This window comes from Eumetopias jubatus, unplaced genomic scaffold (genome assembly GCF_037043125.1).
Source record: "Eumetopias jubatus isolate StellerSeaLion01/CBP00866 unplaced genomic scaffold, mEumJub1_p1.0 scaffold_2, whole genome shotgun sequence".
In the NCBI taxonomy this organism is placed as follows: domain Eukaryota; kingdom Metazoa; phylum Chordata; class Mammalia; order Carnivora; family Otariidae; genus Eumetopias; species Eumetopias jubatus.
The window spans coordinates 162,323,389-162,346,443 of record NW_028274808.1 but is presented as its reverse complement, the minus strand read 5'-3'; the positions used below and the strand labels follow the sequence as shown (position 1 = coordinate 162,346,443).

Here is a 23,055-nt window from a genome sequence, read left to right as displayed (position 1 = left end):
AGCAGTAAAACAAAACCAAACCGACCCTGTAAACAATCACTGTCATCACGTGTACCAGGGAAGATATACAGTACAGAAATAAATAAAACAATGTCAGATGGTGCCAAGTGCAATGAAGAACAACAGAAGAGATAGAAAATGGTAGTAGGAGAGGCCTTCTAATTTGAAATACGGCAATTAGGGGAAACTAAGATAAGGTCATAAATGTTATTTATGCAAGGTGGCAAGTGTCAATTTTCACTAAAAAAAATACCATCTAATACACAATTCCTAAGATCTACACAGATATACAGTAAGTGTGCATACACATACAGAAGTACCAAAAATATCTGTATTCAAATCCAAAAGAGGGAATGATTACTCTGGGTTGGAGATGTAAGAGAAGGCTTTAAAAATAAGGTGGAATTTAAGATACATCAGATATCCACATATAGAAGATACAGAAGACAAAAGGCATTCTAGGTTCATGGGAACAAAAACTCATAGAATAGAAACCGTAGACCCATGCAGTGAACTCTGAGAAGTTCTTTTGGTTCCAACATAAGAATACATAGGCAGCCATGACAGAAAGTAGGGAAAAACATATAGACTAGAGCCAAGTTTGGACAGCCTTTCATGTGAGCCTAAGGTGTTAGGTCTGTCTGGGTGTTGGGTTTATATGGGCAACTTATACGATGAGGGTACTCATTCCATGTGATCTGATGAATGGCATACTAGATCAAGTGAAATCAGGAACTCAAATTCAGGTTCAAAAATTCTCTTTTATATTTAAGAGCAAGAAGAAATTGGGACGCCTGGGTGGCTCAGTCGGTTAAGCATCTGCCTTCGGCTCAGGTCATGATCCCAGGGTCCTGGGATCGAGTCCCACATCGGGCTCCTTGCTCAGTGAGGAGCCTGCTTCTCCCTCTCCCTCTACTGCTCTCCCTGCTTGTGCTCTCTCTGACAAATAAATAAAAATCTTAAAAAAAAAAAAAAAAGAGAGCAAGAAGAAATTAATTGCAGCTTATGATGACCTTCTTTATCACATCATCAGTTACTCCAAATTTTTACCATTATCCTCCAAATGAAAGCCCAATGTTATTATCACTAATCCCTATCGGCAGATGGCCTTCCTTATAGTGTCATCAGGAAAAGACAGGTCACTGAGCTTACTATCTCTTCACGTCACACCCTTCATCTATAAGCTTACCTACATCCACACCCATACTCCTCTTCAGATGCTTTCCTTCAATACGGACGGATTCATCAGACACGTACCATGTACCAAGCACTGTGCTATTAAGTAAACTAACAATCTGGTAAGACTGACATGAAAAGGATGAAGGCATTATAGGACTACATCCTTTACATCCTTCATCTCCCTCCTTAATACATCAATACATTATGGCATGTTATTTATTTGTGGCATTTCCAACTTGTATGACCTTTCAAATACATACTTACAAACACTGACAGTCTACACATTTTAAAATTTACACTAGGAAAATAACTTACTTTATATCAACCTGTGGGGACAACAACTGAAGTCTTGTGTATGCAAACATCCAAGCATAGCTCACAGCTGTACAGCAGTGTTTGGGAAGGTTTTCCTGCTTTAAAAAACTGGAGAGACTTATAATCCATGGGTCTTGGCCTTGGGTCACGTGTGCAAATATCCATATGTGTGATGGACTAATCACATCAAACTGGTGGCTGATAGGAGAAGAGTTCCATTCCGCCAATGTCTGTAAATCTATCGAGCTAGGGCAATACAGCAAAGTAGTCTATGTAGAGAAAAAAACAGATTATCACACATTTGAGTAACTTTCACCAAGTTTTGCCATACGAATTGCATTAAACTATATGTGGCCTATTGGTAGTTTCTAGAACAGAGGTTCTAAAACAGAGGTTCTAATGAGGCCCAGATGGGTTTGAGGGAGTAGTGAATTCCTGAAATTGCACATAACATTTTTTTGTGTATGTGTGTACATGTGTTTTTCTGGAGAGAGATTCCATAGCTTTCATCAGTCTCACAAGGATCTATAAACCAAAAAGGTGAAGAACCACGACTTATGTAATTCATATAGGAACTGGCAACTTTCATGGGCGTACTAAAGCTGCTGGGAACTGAAAAATGGACCATTAACTTTATGCTGATGTGCCCTAAATATGCGTAAGTAGAACAGACATGAAAATGGACTCCGCCAGAGGTACATATTCTTAAATATTTGTTCAACGATATTCTAAGCTCTTATACTGAGGAGATAAAGATTTACCTTCAGAGCAAATTATGTGTCATTTGAACAACAACAAAAACAAATGGAGTCTTAAACTGAACAAAGGCTCAATTCACTCTATCAAGTCAACAGATACTTACAAAACACCTGCCATGAGGCAGGCAGGGCTTTAGGCACTAGAAGAGAGTCATTCACTATTCTTTTTGTTGGCATAAATCATAGTTAATATTCTAAAGCAGAATTCTTTAAATTGTACAGATTTATAATCATCACTTAGGTTTATAAAATTTTTTATCATCTCCCTCGGTTATACATTAAATTGTAGAGTTGTAAGAGCCAACTGTCACACAGAGAGCACAGAAACCTTGTTCATGTATTCCACATGGGAAGAAAAAATTTCAAGAAGTAAAGTTTGATAGTTACATTTACGTCCATCTGGGAATCCTGATGTATGACCTTTCAAAAAAAATCAAACCATTCTTAGTTGTGTGTGCTGACAAAGTGTTTTTCTTCATCTTATTGAGTCAAATTACTTATGACTTGGGCATAAAATACTTTCCAATGCATTAAATTTATAAAGGAAATTCATATATGTCTGTCTAAAGCTCCAAGACTGGAGAGCATGAAATCATTCCAGTTACCTGATCGGCCCCAGTGAGATGTATGAAGCTCTCGAGAATGGATGGGCTCAGCCTGTCCATCACGTCGATGGCTAATTCATCATCACCCTATAAAAAAGTATCATATGTCTAAAAATATTTAGGAATATTAAGAAAAGTAGCCAAATCTAAGAAAACATAACAAAATTCACATTAGTACCATTTGTTACAAATGGAATTGAGGGCAGGTGGGTTAGTTTAGACCCTGTCAAAAAGACTTTGTCTCCCCACTGCGTGTCGGGACCGAGGACTGCGTGCGGAGAGCCCCTCGTCCCGGGGAAACAGGGCGCAGCTGGAAAGGGGGTCACCCCCCTCGCCCGTCACGCAACGCACGTTCATGGGGAACCTGGTGCTAAACCACTTGTAGACGACCTGCTTCTGGGTCGGGGTTTCCTACGTAGCAGAGTAGCTCCCTCGCTGCGATCTATCGAAAGCCCTCGACACAAGGGTTTGTACAAAAATTTATTAAAAAAAAACACAAATAACTTTGTTCCTTTGTTACAAAGGTAAGTTATATCTGCAGAGTAGCTAACGGAAATGGAGTAAGAATGAACAACAGGAGAGTTTTTCTGTACTTTCACTGGATAATTAAATGATATACCTAAATCTTACCTTAGGTATTTCCAAAAGTGCAAACAGAGCCCGTATTTCTCTAAGGACACTGACGGCTAATCTCCTAGTGGCAGGTCGACTGCTACAGAGAATGACGAGTGCAAACCCTTCCACCACATGGACTACATTGGAATACGGGCTCCTTTCCAGAGCAGGGGGATGAGACGCTCCATCAGCCACACCATGCTTGAAAAATAGATAGAAGTTAAAAATAAAATAATATGTGTAGACATTCCAGTACAACCATTAATAAAGAGGAAAGCATATTATATCAATTACAGCTTCAGGTCTGCCTGGGCTCAAGCAATTTAAATAATATTTAATTTATAAAAATTTAACAGGATACACAGAAGAAAAAAGCATTTAGTTGGCAGTCTAAATATGAATTCTGTACTGAACTTCTACCATTCTCTGGCTGCTTTGTAATCTTGGAGCTGACACTGTTAGTCACTCTTGGTCTAACGTTTCTCTGTGGAAAATGAGGGGATTGAATTGGACCATTTGAACTCAAAGTGTAGACCAGCAGCATGGCATCACCCAGGAGCTTGTAGGAAATAGAGATTCTTGGGCCCCTAGTGATTTCTTAACCCCCCCTTTTTTTTAAAGATTTTATTTATATATTTGAGAGAGAGAGTCAGAGGGGCAAGCAGACTCGCCACTGAGCAGGGAGCCCGACGCAGGGCTCGATCCTAGGAGCCCAAGATCATGACCTGAGCCTAAGACACTCAACTGACTAGGCCACCCAGGTGCTCAGGCCCATAGTGATTTCTATGCTCACTAAAGGTTGAGAAACTGGACTGATTTAGATGATTCAGCTCTAGAATTCCAAGGTTCTAGGACAATCCATTATAGAAATCAATAATTTGAGCACCTTTCATGTTAAAGAAACATACAGATTGTATATGTGAAGCAAGGACTAGTGTCATGGTAAAATAATCAAATAACTCAAATGGAATACTACCAAAAATTATTATTCTATCAGCTTTAAATGTATTGGAAATAGCCTAAACGTAAGCAAGCATTGCCTCTAGTCTCTGGGTTCATTCTAAACCTAATTGTTGCCTAAGGAAGAAGGTTGGAAAGGTTGGATACACACTGTATTTAATATCTGAACTGCAGGAAGGTTCAGTTTAAGGGATTACGAATACTTCCGAAGTACACAAAACTACACAAATGTTCAGTTTTCAAGAAATCAACATATATTAACACCACTGCTGGTCATTTACCACTGACCACACGCAAAGGGACCATTCAAAAGAATCTGGTACCTGGGAGTCTTGGTTTTTGTTATGCACTTGGGTTGCTTGTTTCCACTGGTTTATTAATTGTACCAACATCTTTACAGCATTATCAAGAAGCGTGGGATGGACATCAGTCACTTCACGAACAATGAAATAAACAAATCCTGAAAGCACATCTTCCCGCCAATCTGGAAAATCAAGCATTAGTGCCTGGAGGGTATTGAAAGCCAGAGCACGCAGTTCTTCATCCATATGAATTGTGAGCCTACCAAGAACAAAATTCCATTAGCAAACCTCAAAACCTTCCAAGTAGTTTTATCATCTAAAACTTAAAACTAGGAACTTAAAAAATATGTCCTCTTCACTGATTCCTAAGAAGTCTGAAGATAGGAACCAATGTTCACCTTTTGTATATATTCACCCCTATGTCATTCTATATCCATTTGTTTAAATTCACAAATAAATCTATTAATAGTAGTTGGTACTTTTACTATAATTCAGATAATAAGTTTGACAATAATTAAAATGCTGTACTTTAAAAAATACAGACTGACATATCAGAAATACATTTAAAAAATTCTTAAATCCTTAAAACGCTATATGTTATCTTGTAATCAGTCAAAAATTATATCCAATCATACAATATCTTAGCACTATCGCACATTTGTTTAGTCCTTTATTATCAATGGAAAGAACATGATTTATCTGGCATTTTTTTCATGCTGCTGAGGTTACAGTTAAATATAAGATGGCTGATTGTAAACAAGAAAATTGAATAAACCAAGATGAAAGCAATTTAACAGAAATAATCCTGAAGCGTCAGAGTAAATTTTGGAGTAACATCATAAATAGGGTGAACCTAGAAAAAAAATAGGAAAAAAAAGTGTTGATCTAACACAGAAGTCCCTAAAGAGACTTCGAGGAGAGGCTACATAAAGTTACCTTCTAAAGATATCAAAACAATAGGAGGACATGAAAGTAATATTAACTAAAGGATTTTACCAGAACATAAAGCAGAAAATGATAAACAAGAAAACCATAAAAGATGGTTGCAGTAGTGAAGCTATCATCATATAATACTCTATGGGCAAGAGTTTCTGACTTGGGGCTGAAGAGGATTTCTTTAGTGACTGACCATCAGGACACACGCATCAGAGTTAGGAAGAGCCTGAGTGAATAAGCTAAGTAGCTAATATTACGAATATGCCACAATGACATGCTTAGGAAGCTGGGAGGGTGGAATTATCCTGACAGCAGAAGAAAGCTTGTGTGCTTTAGGTGGAAGGTGATATCACCATCTTCACCCTGCTGAACTCAGTTCTGGTCTTCACTAAGCCAACCTTCCACTGACAGTGAGACCAGAGAGAACATTTATTACAGCTCGACAGACTTGGAAGTAAGCCACGAACCAGCAGCAGCAGAAATATCATACGGGGCCAGATTCAGGCTCTCTAGCCCAGTGTTCTGTCTCTGATAGTGGCCCCAAGGGAGGTACTGTGGAAAAACAGTGACTGTCTCCATGATGCTGACTTTAAAGATGATTTCAACATCCCTTAAATCCCCAAAAGTATACGTGTCCATCTTGCCCCTATCTGTGTAACTCAGGATATACCCTCAGGAGTTAACTCGCACTGTGTAGAGAACAACAAGGTAGCCTCGCTAATTTAAGGCAGTGGAATTAACTTTTCTTAGACTTAGCATACAGATTTACAAATGCATCTTTGTTTACTTGCTTTAATTAAAAAATAAAAAACCCAAGATTTAGAGATCATAAGTCCAAATGATAAGAATGAGAGACAAAATAGAACAGACCCTAGAATCTTCCTTGCTGCTGAAGTAAATGAGAAAATGAATCGCATAGGGGAAAGAAGCAAAGCAAGTCACAAAGCTGTCATTCACTGATCAGATGTTTGCTCCCTTCACTAGGCTCCCCAATCCCTGCCCCTTATGGATGCAGGTTCTTTTTGGTGGGGGATATGGGATCGCCATCCACAAAGGTGCAGAAGAGTTAACTTAAGGGGAGGAGTAAGAGTACAACTGAGTAAGAGCTGTTTACTGTTTTTCCAAGGAATACCATTACAAATCATTAAACCTCTTTCCCTTCCCTAACACTGACATGAACTTTGTAACTCTTCAATCCAATTCACAGCAAAAATTAAGAAAGTGGAAAGGGATGAACTGATCTCATGGTGCAAAGTTTCAAAGTAATGCCTTTTCTGCCCTCAGAATCCTGAATGGAGAAGACAAATGCCATTCTGTATCTTGATGGCAACCTGCAACGGTTGAGGCTAGGGTAGTGACAGGTGTGTGAAATCCTAGGTGTTTTCGAGGAGGAGGTAAAGGGTTGCTGAAGTCTCCTAGCTGTTCGCGGCGAATTTAACTTAATTCTTAGCGATAAGTGCCTGGCAACCAGTAAACATCTTTCAATACAGTCAAGTACCCCTGCCATGATACTTGGTCTTTCATTTACGGCAGAGGCCAGCGAACTACAGCTCCAGGGCCAAAATGCAGGGGGCGCCATGGGAACACGGCCACGCCCCCTCCTTTACAGGCTGTCCTCCGCTGCTTTTGCGCAGCACTGGAGACCATGTGACCTGCACATCCTAAGATATCTCCCATTGGGGCCTTCACAGAAAAATGTTTGCTGACCCCTTATCTACGGAATCCCTAAGTCCATCAACAAAAAAGCAGCTTTCAACAAGCCTTCACCTCCGCTTAGAATTAGTTTTGGGAGCAAGTATTTAAATTTGGTTGGCATGGTATTTCTTATTTTATAAAGCTGTGACAAGCCCGACAGAGGAAAGAGAAGCAAAAACTTGAACCCAACAGGTTCTGCGACAGGAGAAATTAGTGACAATGAGATCTGGTCACCACCCTGGGTGTTACAAGAATGACTGCAAGAGTTAACCCAACAGCTCACTGCCCAGGGGTAACCCACACATCTGCTAAGGAATAATGCCTTGTCTAAATTCTAAGAAATATACTAGATGGAAAGCTAGAAAATAGAAAAATAGGATTTGTAGAGGTACCCAAAAGAACTTTAAAAAGTTAAAAATGAGTGGGTAGAAGGTGTTCAGCAAAACATAAAAGACAAAATGGAAGTTTAGAAAGTTTATCAAGTAAAAGGAGTGAACATGTCTTTATTACTGTATTCATGAGAACAGTAACAGGGTGTATTCAAAATTTAAAGGGACTGAAAGAGGTAAAAAGTAACATAGCAAAGAGTAATTCTCATTTACCTTGCTAACAGTTCAATGAGGTCAGTTCTGCTCATGCCATCAGGAATCAACCTTGGAATAGCAGCAATACAAGTCCTAAACAAATCAATTTTGGGTTTTCTTTCCCCCCTGAAAAATATATAACAGGATTTAATAAGTTTATTAAATGTGCTAGATAATGAAAGTTGGAAAAATAATTATAGAAAATAGGAGTCTCCTTCCCCTAAAAAAGTTTAATGTATTTAATATAAAAAGAATTCATACAAATCCAGTAAATAGTCATCAGTATAAGTCGACAAAAGAATAAAGAGATAATTCAGGAAAGAAAACACCTCTAGGAAGCAAAAAAGATTTTCAGTAATTGGAAAGCCACAGGAACTATTATGTTTAAATAATAATATTTAATTATTTAGAATACAATTATTTTAAATTAAAAATTAAATATAATTTAATCAGTACCTAACCTTTAATAAAGAATATTTAATTATTAAATCATAATAAATAATATTGCTATTATTAACCAAACATTCGTTATTTTAAGAACCTACAAAATTAACCAAAAAAAGTTTTTCATTTAATATACATTAACAAGGGTCTTAAAAAACAGACACTCTCATATTCCACTGTTAGTACTATTTTTTTATCTTCCTTCAGGATATACAGAAATACACACAAATATATGAATTTAAAATTCTACATAATTTCCAATTTTGAAAATCCTGGTTCCTTCAGAGGCTCGATTCAATTTATTTCTACTATATTTTCTTCTAGTTATTCAATGATTTTTAAAAAATTTAAATATCTTCTTAATGCACTGGTTTTTGTTTTTATTTTGGTCTATATTTGAAGATGAGGATTTTAGTTTATTTTATCCAAATTGTTCTTGAGGTGGCCTAAAAAATTCTCAGGTAGAAAAGAATTTGGATGTTTTAAGCATTTTGGGTCAGTATTCGTTATAGTGGCAAAAGCCTTGCTACTTACTTTTAAAGATTTTATATAGTCAGTCTTCTCTTTAAATGGTTCCAATATGCATGAATTCAGTTACAACAATTCAGTTAAATAATACCAGTTTCCTTGCTAGCTCTACAGCCCGCAAATCACTATGTAAATAACAGATTACACATCATAATCCCTGACTAATCATGTCACTTTTTCTTTCTTTTTTTTTTTTAAAGTTTTATTTATTTAAGTAATCTCTACATCCAACATGGGACTCGAACTCACGACCCCGAGAACAAGAGTCGCATGCTCTTCACGCCTTCATACAGACAGCAAAGCGGGTAACTGTGTTGCTTCCTGGTCCCCAGTGATAAACACAGGTGACATTTTACAAACAGGGATCATCAGAAGAGGAAACTGGCCAACAAAGACACAAGTGCAGCAGTTAGAGGAAAAGCAGTATTGCTGGAGGTGAAATTCGAATCAAACATGAGTGGTGCTGCAGAGGGAATAGCCGGCAGGGAGTGTTGATGCTGCTGTGTTTGCAGACCCCACTTACAGCCAGGGGAAGCTGGTGAGGACAAACTCTGTCACACTGCAAGGAAGGTGGCTGTGACAAAGAGGACAGAGACTTTCCAGAGAAAGGTAGGCAGAGGGAAAAAAATGTCAACACTGGAGAAGTTCTCAAAGATGTTAGCATATGCTATTATACAATAACTCTATATTAATTAAATTGAGAGATCAAATATCCAGTTTGGTGTTCGAAAACCTACAATGCAGACATTAATAGTTTAAAAAATGTCCTCCCTTATTACAGGATATGTAGATACTTACTAGCAAATAAAACAAGTTATTGCCATACAATACATCCTCTGGAGGAGAGAGTCCCTAACAATAAGAAAAAAGATGCTGGGATGACAAGCAATGACAAACCTGGGGCGGGGGGCAGAGGTACTGTTTCAAAAAAACTACTCACATTATTCCTCTCTGTACCTCTTGTTACCGGGAGATTTTTAGGTTTTCTTTTTTGCTGGGGTTCTGGAAATAAGAGTATGTGTTTGACTTATTAAACCAACCATATCCACACGTGTCAAGGATAACCGGGATTTATCTGTCGGTCACGGAACAAGGATAGGGCCTTGTCACTGGCAACTACACTGAGATCCAGGAGGACTTTTGCTTTCTATACTCATTTGATAGCACTTTAAAGAATAAAACTGAGCACGTGGAAGGAATCACTGTATTAAAAACTGCAGCAGATGGCAATATGGGACAACTCCAGAGGAAAAAGGAAGGAAGCAAGAATGAACCTCTTAACGAAAACTGAAATAGCAATGAAGAGAAGTAGTTTACTACATACGTAATCATGTCTTCGGGCTCCTTATTGGACATCTGCACACTAGTCATACACATCGGTCTCCCAACTTCTTTGTCCAAATGTCTGAGAATGCTATCTAATGCTTTACGCACTTGAGGATAGTACACTGACATTCCTAGGGGAAAAAAACCTCACAGTTATAAAATGTCAGAAATTAGATAAAGAATAGCCGTACCTTCCATAAAAAATAAAAGCCTATCTTTAAAGGACATCAGCTATTGTAGTCACCAAGGAAGGAATTTCAACTGTGATATACTCTTCTCCCTCATGATCAACTTCAGTAATGTGTACAACTCATGCACAGAACTAAAATTACTTTGAAGGAAGTACAAAATGCAGTGAATATATCATGTAAGAAAACAAAGACTGAATTGGAAGACTCTTAATATGAAAACGTATAGGTATTATCAAAACTGTATTCACTTTTTCTATCATTCTGTACTGGAATAACCATATTAGACCAATATTTTCATTTTAGATTTGATCACAAACTTTTTTTTTTTTTAAGATTTTATTTATTTGTCAGAGAGAGGGAGCGAGAGAGAGAGGGAGAGCACAAGCAGAGGGAGGAGCAGGCTTCCCGCTGAGCAGGGAGCCCGATGTGGGGCTTGATCCCAGGACCCTGGGATTATGACCTGAGCCGAAGGCAGACGCTTAGCCGACTGAGCCACCCAGGCGTCCCGATCACAAATTTTTTCAAAAGAATATTAAATATTTGTATCACAAAGCAGTTTGTTTGGCCTAGTTAACACTAACCTATGACTTTTGCTTCTTCATCTGTCAAGGTTTTGTTGAGAAAAATTTTCTTGACACGAAGAGTGTTTCCTGAGGGAAGAATAACCCCTGTTGTGGGCATCGGCGGCTCCCCATCCTTCTGCTGCAAGCTGTCTGCTATTACAAGGAAGACTCTGAGGCCTATGTTCATTCTCTTCAGGAAAAAAAAAGTTCCAGAATGAAATCAAAGTGTCAGAAAACATCCTTTTTTCATGTTGAAAACATCTCGTCAATTAACCCCGGGGAGGATGGGAGGCAGGAGGGCATGAGGAAAACTAACTTTTCTTGTCCAATGTCTTTTAAATAGTCCAGGCATTACAGTTTAATACCAAATTCCCAAATGCCGCCCCTTCACTTCTGAGGCCAACTGGCTCTCCTATTCTCTAGAAAGCTTATTTCAAACCACTTTCCTCCTTCCTCAGCAATCCTACCCTCCTACCATCCCCTCCTCTCTCTAAGCAGATGATAGGTCTCCTACTTCACAGAAGGAAAATCCATCAACTGTCCTCAGTCTGTCACAAGGTTAATACCTCTTCTCCCTCTCCTTCATTCCGATGACAGACAGTCAAGGGGGCGCTGGGCTTCCTCGGTGTTAGGATCCCATCTGCTCTTGCTTTCCCGACAATGGTACACCACCATTTAGCCCTTCTCTCCCTTGCATCTTCAACACTTCCCTTTCAACTGGATATTCTGTTTACTTCCATTAACTATGCTCAGTTATCTTAATGGAGCAAGTCCTCCCCATAATACTTCCCTGAAGCAACTCTCCCTCATTAGTGACTTTTCAAGCAGCACAGGACACGGTCAACTCTTCCTTGTTTTCTGAAACACTCCCTTCCTCTGACTCATCTGTGCCACGGCTGGCTGAGTCATCTCTGCTGACACTTCAGCTTTGGCCTCCTTTCGCCGCAGTCAATGTGAGACTGCTTCAAGACGAGGTCCTAGACTGCCTTCTCCTATCTTTAGGTTTTCTCTCCCAGAGTGACCTCACGTATCTACATGGCTTCCGTTACCACCCACACCACATCCCCCGCCAATGTGAAGCCTCACTTCTCTGAACTCAGACCCTCAGACCCACTTGACATCTTTACTTGGATGTCAAAAAGATGCCTCAGGTTCAACTCGTTCAAGCCAAGTGCACTTTCCCCTCAACCACAATCCCTTCTCAAGGTTTCTTTCCAGGGTCAACAATCTCCTCTCCGGCTGCACCACCACGGTTCTCAGCCCAAGCCACCACTGTCTCTGCCCTATGGGAGTGGTCTCTAAAGTGGCCATGTGCATCCCAATGGGTGTGCAGGATAGCTCACTGGAATACAGGAAATAAATAAAATTTATTTGTATGTATTTTTAATCTGTTTAAATAAGATTAAAGTTTAAAGCTTTACTCATCTTTATTTATATATATTGTATTTATATGTATTTTTATTTGTATTTATTTTATATGTATTTTTATTTATATGTATTTTTAAATCTATTTAAATAAGATTAAAGTTTTAAACTTTACTCATCTTTATATACGACATAGCACCAGTGTCCTCCCTTAGTCTAAACATCATATGGTCCCGTCACACAGTCATAGAAAACATCATGAAGGAAGTGGAAAATCACCATAATATACTGGGGTTCACAGAAGTACCCCCACTTATTCATTCTTCCAGTGTATTGCAATTTGCATGTATTTGATTAAATGGATAATTTTTTCTGGCTTTAACTAAACTTGCTCTCACAAGCTGGAAAAGATTCTGAAAATAGGGATTAAAGATAATCCTAAAAGAGTAAGCCTATGGAACAAGACAACAAAACAGAACTCACAGTTTCTACTCCTCCTACAAGAGCTTCAGTGGGGAAAAAACTTATATTCAGAAATAAAATTGTTCAATGGAGAGAATATTTTTGAAAACGGATGTTCAAGAAAATCTCTTTCATTATGTGATTTCCAAGGTTGGAAACCATATTAAATATGTCATCTATAAAAACACTCATTTCTCCTCACTTTCTAAGCCTGGAAATAACTTTAATGTATCTTAAAAATCCTACAAATGAAAAGCTTCAATAACTTTCCAACTCCTTTGTTAACTACATAAATATATATTTTAGGATTTGATTATGAGAAGGACCAGCACAGTAATTTTAAAGAAATAAGAGATAGTAACCTTTTTATATTCTCCAATGTGATTTGATTCTAGTAAGCAATTAGTTTGTAAAATACTTTTGAACAATCTGAAAATGTAATGTCTAAAGAGTGAGTTAGAGTTTACTAAGTGAATAACAAGGCCACAGAAGTAGGAAATGTTTAATATTTAATTCTTTTGCCTATTTTTTTTTTGTAATCGTAAACTCCACCTGGGGAAAAAGAATTTTGCCTGTTTTGTCTCTAATACTTAAAACAGTGCCTGACACATTTTTGGTGCTCAAGAAATGCTAAATAAATGATATTTAAAAATCTGATACTAATATTGATAAAAGAAACCTGAGCTCATATCACAACCTACAGAAGTCAGCTGAGCTGACTCATCTGGAAAACTTCCTCTCTTGATTAAGACTTTTCACCATGCTATTAAACTACTGAGTCGGCAATCAGAAAGGTGAAATAACTGGCCTCAGATCACACTGGTAATTAAAAGTAAAGCTTCTAACTAGTGATTTGAGTCTAAGCGTTCTGATTCCAGAAACTGCTCTAAAAAAAATAAAATAAAAAGATTATATAGGACAGGGTATTACCGTATTATATATATATATATATATATATATATATATAATTTTTTTTTACCTCTGGATTAATGGTGAAAGTTTTAGTAGATTTTCCAACACTGAGAAGATCAAATATTATTTCTTTCATTGCAAAATCCAAACGTTCCTAGAAAAAAATAACAATCAAGGAATCCTTATAACTTTCTACTACTATGTGTTGGGTATCATGTGCAGAATTATACATATAATGGCAACAACACAGGTCTGTGCCCATTAAGAACTTCAAAAATCTAGATGGACAAAAGAAATATACCTATGAAGAAAGGTTAAAAAATATGACTATAAATGTTACTTAATTATCAAATGATTTAATATCCCAACAAATAGGATAAACGTTTTAAACACTCATTTACCAAAATCACACCCCAAAATCTAAGTGAAGGAATTCCCAGAATGATGACAAAAGCAAACAGCCATGCAGCAGGCCTAGAGAGCAGTGAGTTCATCCTGAGACAGGCAGAATAGGTCTCCAGGAAGGAAACCTCCAGAGAAAGAAAAGATTAGTAAGATTAACTGAGGTTTGAGAGGAGTCACACAGTTCTCATTGGTGTGAGGTGATTAATCCAAGGGAGAGATCTGAGGGTAAGAAAAAATAGAGATGTGCACCAAAGGCAAAAGTTTTCTGAACACAAACTCTCAAGCACAATTTGCTTTCATTCACCTTACCGACACATTTATACCCATTGAATCATCATTAGTTCTGTGCTCCAGTAAATAGAAATGTATTAATTTTATTTAAATATTCCTTATTTCTTCACTGTTCAAAATAATTACATTATAGATGATCTAAATCATCAAAATCATCACAGTTTCAGTTCAAAGAGGACACAATGAATATTCTGAAATCAAAGCATTTTCCTTAGTTGATGAGGTACCCCTGGGCTTCATGTCCCCAGAGGGAATGTGGCCAAAACCTGGGATTTGCTCACTCAGCACCTGTTGAACCCCCTTCTAATAAACCTTCCTTTACTGCAGAGACTAGAAAGCTCAAATCTTATTTCCCAGGGTTCCTCAGAACAGTGGGCTTTGGGATGTGATTTAGACTCTGCCAAAGGGTATAGTCATATGTGTCCAAGGGAACTGGCATACATAAGGAAGAGGAGGAAGACAGGAGACGGAAGGAAGCTTCTACTGATGGGGACTGATGGGGAGCACGTCAGCAGCAAGATTCCGAGGCCACTGTGATGACTTCCTCCCTTGGCAGCTCTTTGTTTGTGGCAGAGGGAGCAGTCAGTCATCCTGAGAGCCCAATTCTGCAATTTCCTCTTAGTCGTTCAGAGTAGTCCTACTAGTGACTCTATGAACCATCCAGATTCCTTCAAAGACCCCTCTGGGCTCAATTAGCTACAGTGGATTCTAGTATCTGTACCTAAGAAACTAGATGAATGCACAAGAGAACAATTTTCCAAAAATCTTTTGAGATACTCAAGAGGTCAGTGGCTTAACAGTAGGATTGAGAGAGACCTCCCAGACCCTTCCTAAATTACGTGCTTCTTCTGCCTGTGGGCCTCACTGCCTTCTGCAAGGGTGCAGATCAAGGACTTAAACTGACTTTGTCACCAAAAAAGTACTAGCATGCTTTCATTTTTTCACTATTCAATATTAATAAATGTTTTGTTATCATGCTTTCAGATGTCAACAAATTTTAAAACGCCAAATTACTATAACAGATTATGCATAAGTTGCATGTGTATGTTTATTAGGAGGTAAAGCACTCACCTGAGCAATGAACTGAATAATCTTCACAAATATATTGAGAGGTGTATCACGAGGAACCACACTACGTGAACCTTTTGGAAAAAGTGCTGACACTATGCTCATAAGACGACTATAGGAAAAAAAAAAAGACTAAGTCATAAAGAGATAATGACATTAACAGCAAACTTATTTTTTAAAGATTTTATTTATTTATTTGACAGAGAGAGACACAGCGAGAGAGGGAACACAAGCAGGGGGAGTGGGAGAGGGAGAAGCAGGCTTCCCGCCGAGCAGGGAGCCCGATGCGGGGCTCGATCCCAGGACCCTGGGATCATGACCTGAGCCGAAGGCAGATGCTTAACAACTGACCCACTTGGGCGCACCTAACAGCAAACATTCTTTGGCTAAAATTAGCAAGTCAGGAAACGACAGATGTTGGCGAGGATGCAGAGAAAGGGGAACCCTCCTACACTGTTGGTGGGAATGCAAGCTGGCGCAGCCACTCTGGAAAACAGTATGGGGGTTCCTCAAAAAGTTGAAAACAGAGCTACCCTGTGACCCAGCAATTGCACTACTGGGTATTTACCCCAAAGATACAAATGCAGTGATCCGAAGGGGTACGTGCACCCCAATGTTTATAGCAGCAATGTCCACAATAGCCAAACTGTGGCAAGAGCCAAGATGTCCATCAACAGATGAATGGATAAAGAAGATGTGGGGTATAATATATATATATGTGTGTGTATATATATGTATGTACACACACACACACACACACACACACACACACACACACACACACACAGGAATATTATGCAGCCATCAAAAAACCCCCAAAATCTTGCCATTTGCAATGACATGGATGGAACTAGAGGGTATTCTGCTAAGCGAAATAAGTCACTCAGAGAAAGACAAGTATCATATGATCTCACTGATATGAGGAATTCTTAATCTCAGGAAATAAACTGAGGGTTGCTGGAGTGGTGGGGGGTGGGAGGGATGGGGTGGCTGGGTGATGGACAATGGGGAGGGTATGTGCTATGGTGAGCGCTGTGAATTGTGTAAGAGTGATGAATCACACACCTGTACCTCTGAAACAAATATTATATGTTTTAAAAAAAAGAAGATAGTAGGAAGGGAAAAATGAAGGGGGGGAAATCAGAGGGGGAGACGAACCATGAGAGACTGTGGACTAGACTCCGAGAAACAAACTGAGGGTTTTAGAGGGGTGGGGGGTGGGCGGATGGGTTAGCCCAGTGATGGGTATTAAGGAGGGCATGTACTGAACGGAGCACTGGGTGTTATACACAAACAATGAATCATGGAACACTACATCAAAAACTAATGATGTACTGTATGGTGACTAACATAATAAAATAAAATTAAAAAAAAACAACAAACATTCTTCCTATTCTTAAGATTCAAGAGAATTCATATTTTTTAAGGTCTCTATAATGTTCATTAAAATTCCATCATTGTGATATATTTTACCAAGATTTTTTTAAAACTACATTTTTTAAAAAGATTTTATTTATTTATTTGACAGAGAGAGAGAGACAGACAGCAAGAGACGGAACACAAGTAGGGGGAGTGGGAGAGGGAGAAGCAGGCTTCCTGCTGAGCAGAGCCCGATGCAGGGCTCAGTCCTGGGACCCAGGGATTATGACCTGAGCCAAAGGCAGATGCTCAACAACTAAGCCACCCAGGCGCCCCTAAAAATACACTTTAATACAAAAGCACTCACCTTTGAGTTACAGTGTTGCTTTCACATTTTATTCTAATTACATAAACCCACAACAATCTATACAAAGATTCCAGTGCAACTCGAGACATTTTAGGATCTTTATTCTGTTTAAAAACAAAAGAGAATAAAAATAAACTTATTAAACTACTTGTAATCATTTCAGATCAATTACAGTCTATTAACAACTAAAAGCCCTTACCCCACTCCTTTCTTTCAATCTAAAGCAGGTTTAAAAAATGTAAATGTAAGTTTGGTATATGGTAAGTACAGAAGGTTGAAAGGTAACCATAAATAAGGAAATCCTGAGCCATCCCTTAGACTCTCAAACAAAACAGTAAAGTATTAGTTTAATATTATATTAACATTTTAAAGAACTCCTAAATTATACACGCATCAACTTTACTTGATAGAAAAATGGTTCACACAATATTGACATCATGATGGAAGGATTACTAATCTTTGGAGCAATTCACTGCAGCCCATATAGTTAAAATTTAGAACACCAAAAGTTATTATAGATTCTTGCATTTATGAAAAAATGAGAAATATTATTGAGTGATTATCCTTACAAGGGAATATAGAATAGAGGGTGGAGAGCGTGGACTCTGAAATCAGGAATGACTAGCCAAAGCCCATCTTCGGGCATTGTTCTATCACCTGGTGCCACAAGCGATTTTGTCGTCTCTACAATGGAGATAAAATAGTACCTACCTCATAGATTAAGGAAGTTATGATGTGGGAAGCACTTGGAATACTGCCTGGCACATGTTAAATGCCCAATACATGTTAGCTGCTATACCTTTACATTTTATTTACAATGAGAAATTATTTAAATTATCATTTAGAATGAGAAAATTATTCTACTTCAATCACAATTTGATCTGTAAACTTTTTCTTCATACTTATTATAAAAAGTTATCAAATAACCAGAGTCATTTAATGAGATTTAATTGTGAATTTTGAAAATGCAGCTAATGGTCACCTTCACCAGGAGCATTTTTGGGGATGGGGGGCACAGGGAGGGGGAGAGAAGACAATCCTAAGCAGGCTCCATGCCCAGTGCAGAGCTGGACACAGGCTTGATCACAGGACCCCCAGATCATGACCCAAGCCAAAATCAAGAGTCAGACGCTTAACTGACTGAGACACCCAGGCGCCCCAGGAGCATTTCTTTATGCATGTTGATTGGTTGTAGGATGCACTGATTGCTATAAATTAGCATTCATTAATTTGGTTTGGGGGCTTTAAGATTTTTATTTATTTCAGAGAAAGAGAGAGAGAGAGGACGAGCAGGGGGGAGGGGCAGAGGGAGAAGCAGGCTCCCCGCTGAGTAGGGAGCCCGATGTGGGACTCAATCCCAGGACCCTGAGATCATGACCTGAGCCGAAGGCAGACGCTTAGGTGACTGAGCCACCCAGGTGCCCCACATTTGGGGGACTTCTTAGTGTTAAACAATTGTTTTATATACAGCAACCAACACAAGGTAGTTTTAAAATACTAAGTAATTTAGCTAGTCTATTTTACGTTTTCTTAAGACACAGAAAAACGGACAACTAGGTATGATTAAAAGCAATGCAAAAAGATGACAACTGAGGATAAAAAAAAAACAGCCACTAGAAAATATAATTTTACACATCTATATGAGGAATTGATATAATTAAGAATGGAATATTGGGGTGCCTGGGTGGCTCAGTCGGTTAAGCAATTTTTTTCTTGATTTTGGCTCAGGTCATAACCTCAAGCCTCAAGCTTGATCCTGAGACCAAGCCCCAAGTAGGGCTCCACGCTGGGTGTGGAGCCTGCTAAGGATTCTCTCTCTCCCTCTCCCTCTGCCCCTCCTGACCTTTTAAAAAAAAAAAAAGAAAAAGAATGGAATATCAAGTATTCTGCTGGTCAGTGTCTCAACATCAATCCCTCCTTCCATTGCTAAATCCATTATGATTCCAAATTTCAAATACACTCCCCAGTAGTTACTAATTTCTTACTAATGTAACTAAAGTAACATATAAAGTATCATGGAATACATTCATGTTACTAGTAACAACCAAGCTTTTTATAGTACTTTCTTTTCTGTCGCATAACTTTCTTTTCTATCATTTAAATCCAAGATATCAAAATATAATATGTACACTCCAAATAGTATTTTCACATTATTAAATTATGTTTTCAAAATAGAACTAATACAAATTAATATATAAGTTATATATTAAAAATATTTAAGTCAAATTCTGCATAAAAATGTTCTTATATGAATGGTTAATAAAGTATTTGGGTTATCTTATGTTAAAAGTTGACATATCTGGAATAAAAAAACTTGACTTTCAAACTTCCTAAGATGGACTACTATGTTTACAAAGCAGAGTTACTCTATACTGAACAAAGCCAAAACCAGATGAAAAATGATAAAGCAATGATCACTTATTCAGTCACTAAAATGCTGCTACACATGTCTGAATAATACAAACAACCTAAATTGATCTGAGCCTTAAACAAAGATATATATAATTCCTTAGTCACAATTTTGGTATAAAATGAATAATCAGATTGTTACATAAATTAAAATCCAATAAAGTTCTGATATGTCCAGTATGTTTGGCAGCAATCATTTTAATGTTTCTTTCCCTTTTTTCTACTGGGAACCAAAACCAAAATATTTTGTTTAGAATCCGAACCCTATGAAAGTTTCAAAAAGACAAGCATCAAAAATCATATCCACGATCTAAGCTACTATCTCCTTAATTTCATTGGAAAATGTTTTTTAAAGTTCCATTTATAACAATGTAATTAATGTAATGTTAATTAGACAATAAGTTAGACTATTTTAAAACTGAGGATTTGGGTTAAGAATCAACATTCATGATCCCTTCTAGCCCGTAAATTCATCTTCTTGGGGCCACATTAATATTATCCCTGCCGAGTGTCCCTGCTGTTTGCTAGTCTTATAGGAGGAGAAGCAGGTTGGAATAAATACATTAGACATGCGATGCAACAACGGGTAAAGAAAAAAAAAAAGCCACACTTAAAGGAGATAAAGCAGTATTTTGTTTTGTACCGTCAACACAACTCACCTGGAGGGTTTCTATTTGTTTTCTGATACTGTTGTTAGATGGCATCTAAATAAAGCAATGTGAGACAGCAAACATAAACATGAGATGCAGCACATGCATGTTAGATGAAAATAAGCACAAAACGAGACAGTTCTTCACCAAGGTCTCTATTTAGAAGAAATTGGAAAGTTCCAAGATAGTGGCCAGAAACACTAAGGAAAAATATCCTGTAATTCGGGCATCATGGGATACATCTGTAATACTCGAACTAAGAGAAAATAGTTAAATTTTTTTAACTATCTTGAATTTTCCTCTCAAAGCACTGCATTTGAGTCTGAGCAAGTGTAAATTTTTAAAATAAGCATGCACTATAGAAAAAAAATCTTCAAATTATTTCTATAGGATATCTACTCTTATTATCCCCCCCACCCCTCTCCAATTATTCTTCAGAAACTTTGCAATCATTTTTCACACAGTGACCTTAACTGATATAAAGATAGGGAACTAGGAAACTACCAAATTCTGTTGAGGACAAAAATAACATATTTAACATTTTCTGTGAATATAAATGGATGCTTTCTCATGCTAGTTATGGGCCTACAGGACTAAAGCACATTTCTCATGGTTGCCAACTTCAAAAACTAGTATGGTAATTTATAAAAAAGTGGACAATATTAAAGTGTTTTGAAAATGTATCCTATTTATTCTTATGACTCTAGAGAATAATGCCTTTTAATATCCCAAAATTATAGACAAGTATTTTCTGAAAATATTCAGTATAGCAAAATTCCTTACAGTCCATTAAAAGGTAACAGGTGGACCTCAAAAAGCAAAAGTTATGGAGCTGAATGGATCTAGAGGCAGATCCTATCTCTATCACTTTTTGGTTCCCTGAACATGGGTTACTTATCTTCTTTCAGCCTCCGTTTAAGAATTAAGAGACACTATATTTAAAGCATCTAGCATATGGTAAATATTAATAAAAACCACCTTTAAGAAGTCATAAGTCTAACAAATGAAAAACTGTTATAGATTTTTTTTTTTTAAATCAAGAGGTTACTTGAATCTCAAAACAAAATCACCTTAGGCCTTTATCTTGAACCAGTTTTTCCTATATATAAAACAAATAAATTACATCTGTTACAACAGATAACTAGTGTAGTTTTTTTTCCTGCATACCCAATGTCTTACCTCAACTGTAGTGTAGCCACAGTATCTAAAACTTAATAAATGGGAGTCAATTCATAAAATTTCTGCTGAATAGAGCCTTAATGTAAGTTAAGGGTTAATGGCCAAGACAACTATATTCCAAATATTCATGCTAAGGTGGCTCTTATCTCCTTTAGCCTGGCAGATTGACATTGCCATTAATGAAAAGGAACAATATGCCAGAAATATTTAACAGGAGGTAAAGGTTCAAAGAAAACAGCATTTTAAATGAAAGCCTTACGACAAAAAATAAAAGTTAAGGTACTGCGAAAGAATTGCAAATATGTTAGGTGAAAACGTATATATATAAAAAAACTCCAACAAGCAACAGAAAAGTATGAATTGTCATGAAACAAAGCAACCCTTCAGGAAACACTTAATGCATGTCTTAAAAAATTTTATTAAAATTATGGAAAATCATACCACCCAGAAAATGATCAATTTCCTTTCAGTCCCTGTATCTGTATGAATTTTTCAAAATGAGGACAGAAAACAGTTTAATGCAATTATTTAAATAAAACCTATATTCTGGTTGCATGACATAAAAAGTTTAATAAGCTTGATTTGGTCCTGAGAATTTTCATAAAGAAAGCAAAGAGTATATCAATTCTCGTGCAAGTATGAATAATATTGATGTGTATCTAGGAGAAAAATAACCAAAAATGTTTTTCAAAGACTTACATTTTCTGTATACCTCTTTAAGTAATCAAGGCACTTTTGAAAATGATATATTAAGTCATGGAAAATATATATATAGGATAATGTTGTTCAGTGGACCATTATCAGAGCGGGAAAGAAGAGCCAGTCCTATTTCTCAAATACCCCAATGACCTATAGGGTCAGAGAAAAGTCATTTAATCTATCTGTGCTTGCTTTCATTGTCTTCAAAGTATAAAGGTTTTCGATGTTATCCCTAACTCAGAGGAATAACAGGAAATGAAATGTCATGTCTGTCATGTTTCTATAACTTGTAAGCAAATATTCAAACATATCCATCTATGCATCAAAATCGTATTCAAATCAAGCATTTACATGACATGCAGGTAAGGAGCAGTGCCATGTTCCATGTCAGACATTAGCTGAGCTCTTATCCACAGAAGAAGATCCTGTTAGATCCTGCTAGCACAATATCTTGGGAAGATAAAGATCCTACTATCACACACTTTTGTTGACAACACTAAGAGAGAACGGACGTGGATATGCCAAATAGTGTTAGTAACAACTATCTCTTGAATCAAGGCAGAAGCATTTCAGGAGTTTTGTATCCATGTGGATCCAATACCAGACTTTTAGATTTGGCTGAGCATGCTTATATTAAATGTGCTTTTAGTGACATTTTATTATCAAGGCTTGTTTCATTTTCAGACTTGGGACATTACTTAATTTTCTCAAAATGAGTATCTGGAGGGTTCTGTAAGATTAATACTCTGCAATTCTAAAGGAATTTATTTATTAACAAATATTGCTAGGTCTAAGATAATATAAACAACAGTTGTTAAAAATGTACAATTTTGCATTCATTAAGACAAACTAAATTTTCAGTCAAAAGTTTATTCATGTCAATACATG

At 37.3% G+C, this 23,055-nt stretch overlaps 1 protein-coding gene across 5 annotated transcripts in view; it reads right to left on the bottom strand.

Annotated features, from left to right (window-relative positions):
• Positions 1-23,055, bottom strand: part of FRYL (FRY like transcription coactivator) — a 251,245-nt gene that overhangs the window by 82,141 nt on the left and 146,049 nt on the right. For all 5 annotated transcript variants that reach the window (XM_088021180.1, XM_088021179.1, XM_028100519.2 and 2 more), the window contains 10 exons: positions 17,231-17,334; positions 15,508-15,616; positions 13,808-13,894; positions 11,020-11,191; positions 10,246-10,378; positions 7,968-8,075; positions 4,756-4,993; positions 3,488-3,673; positions 2,858-2,944; positions 1,495-1,763 (listed from right to left, as the gene is read on the bottom strand). In XM_088021180.1, the coding sequence (XP_087877306.1) occupies positions 1,495-1,763; positions 2,858-2,944; positions 3,488-3,673; positions 4,756-4,993; positions 7,968-8,075; positions 10,246-10,378; positions 11,020-11,191; positions 13,808-13,894; positions 15,508-15,616; positions 17,231-17,334 (1,493 nt within the window). The remainder of the gene's footprint in view (positions 1-1,494; positions 1,764-2,857; positions 2,945-3,487; positions 3,674-4,755; positions 4,994-7,967; positions 8,076-10,245; positions 10,379-11,019; positions 11,192-13,807; positions 13,895-15,507; positions 15,617-17,230; positions 17,335-23,055) is intronic.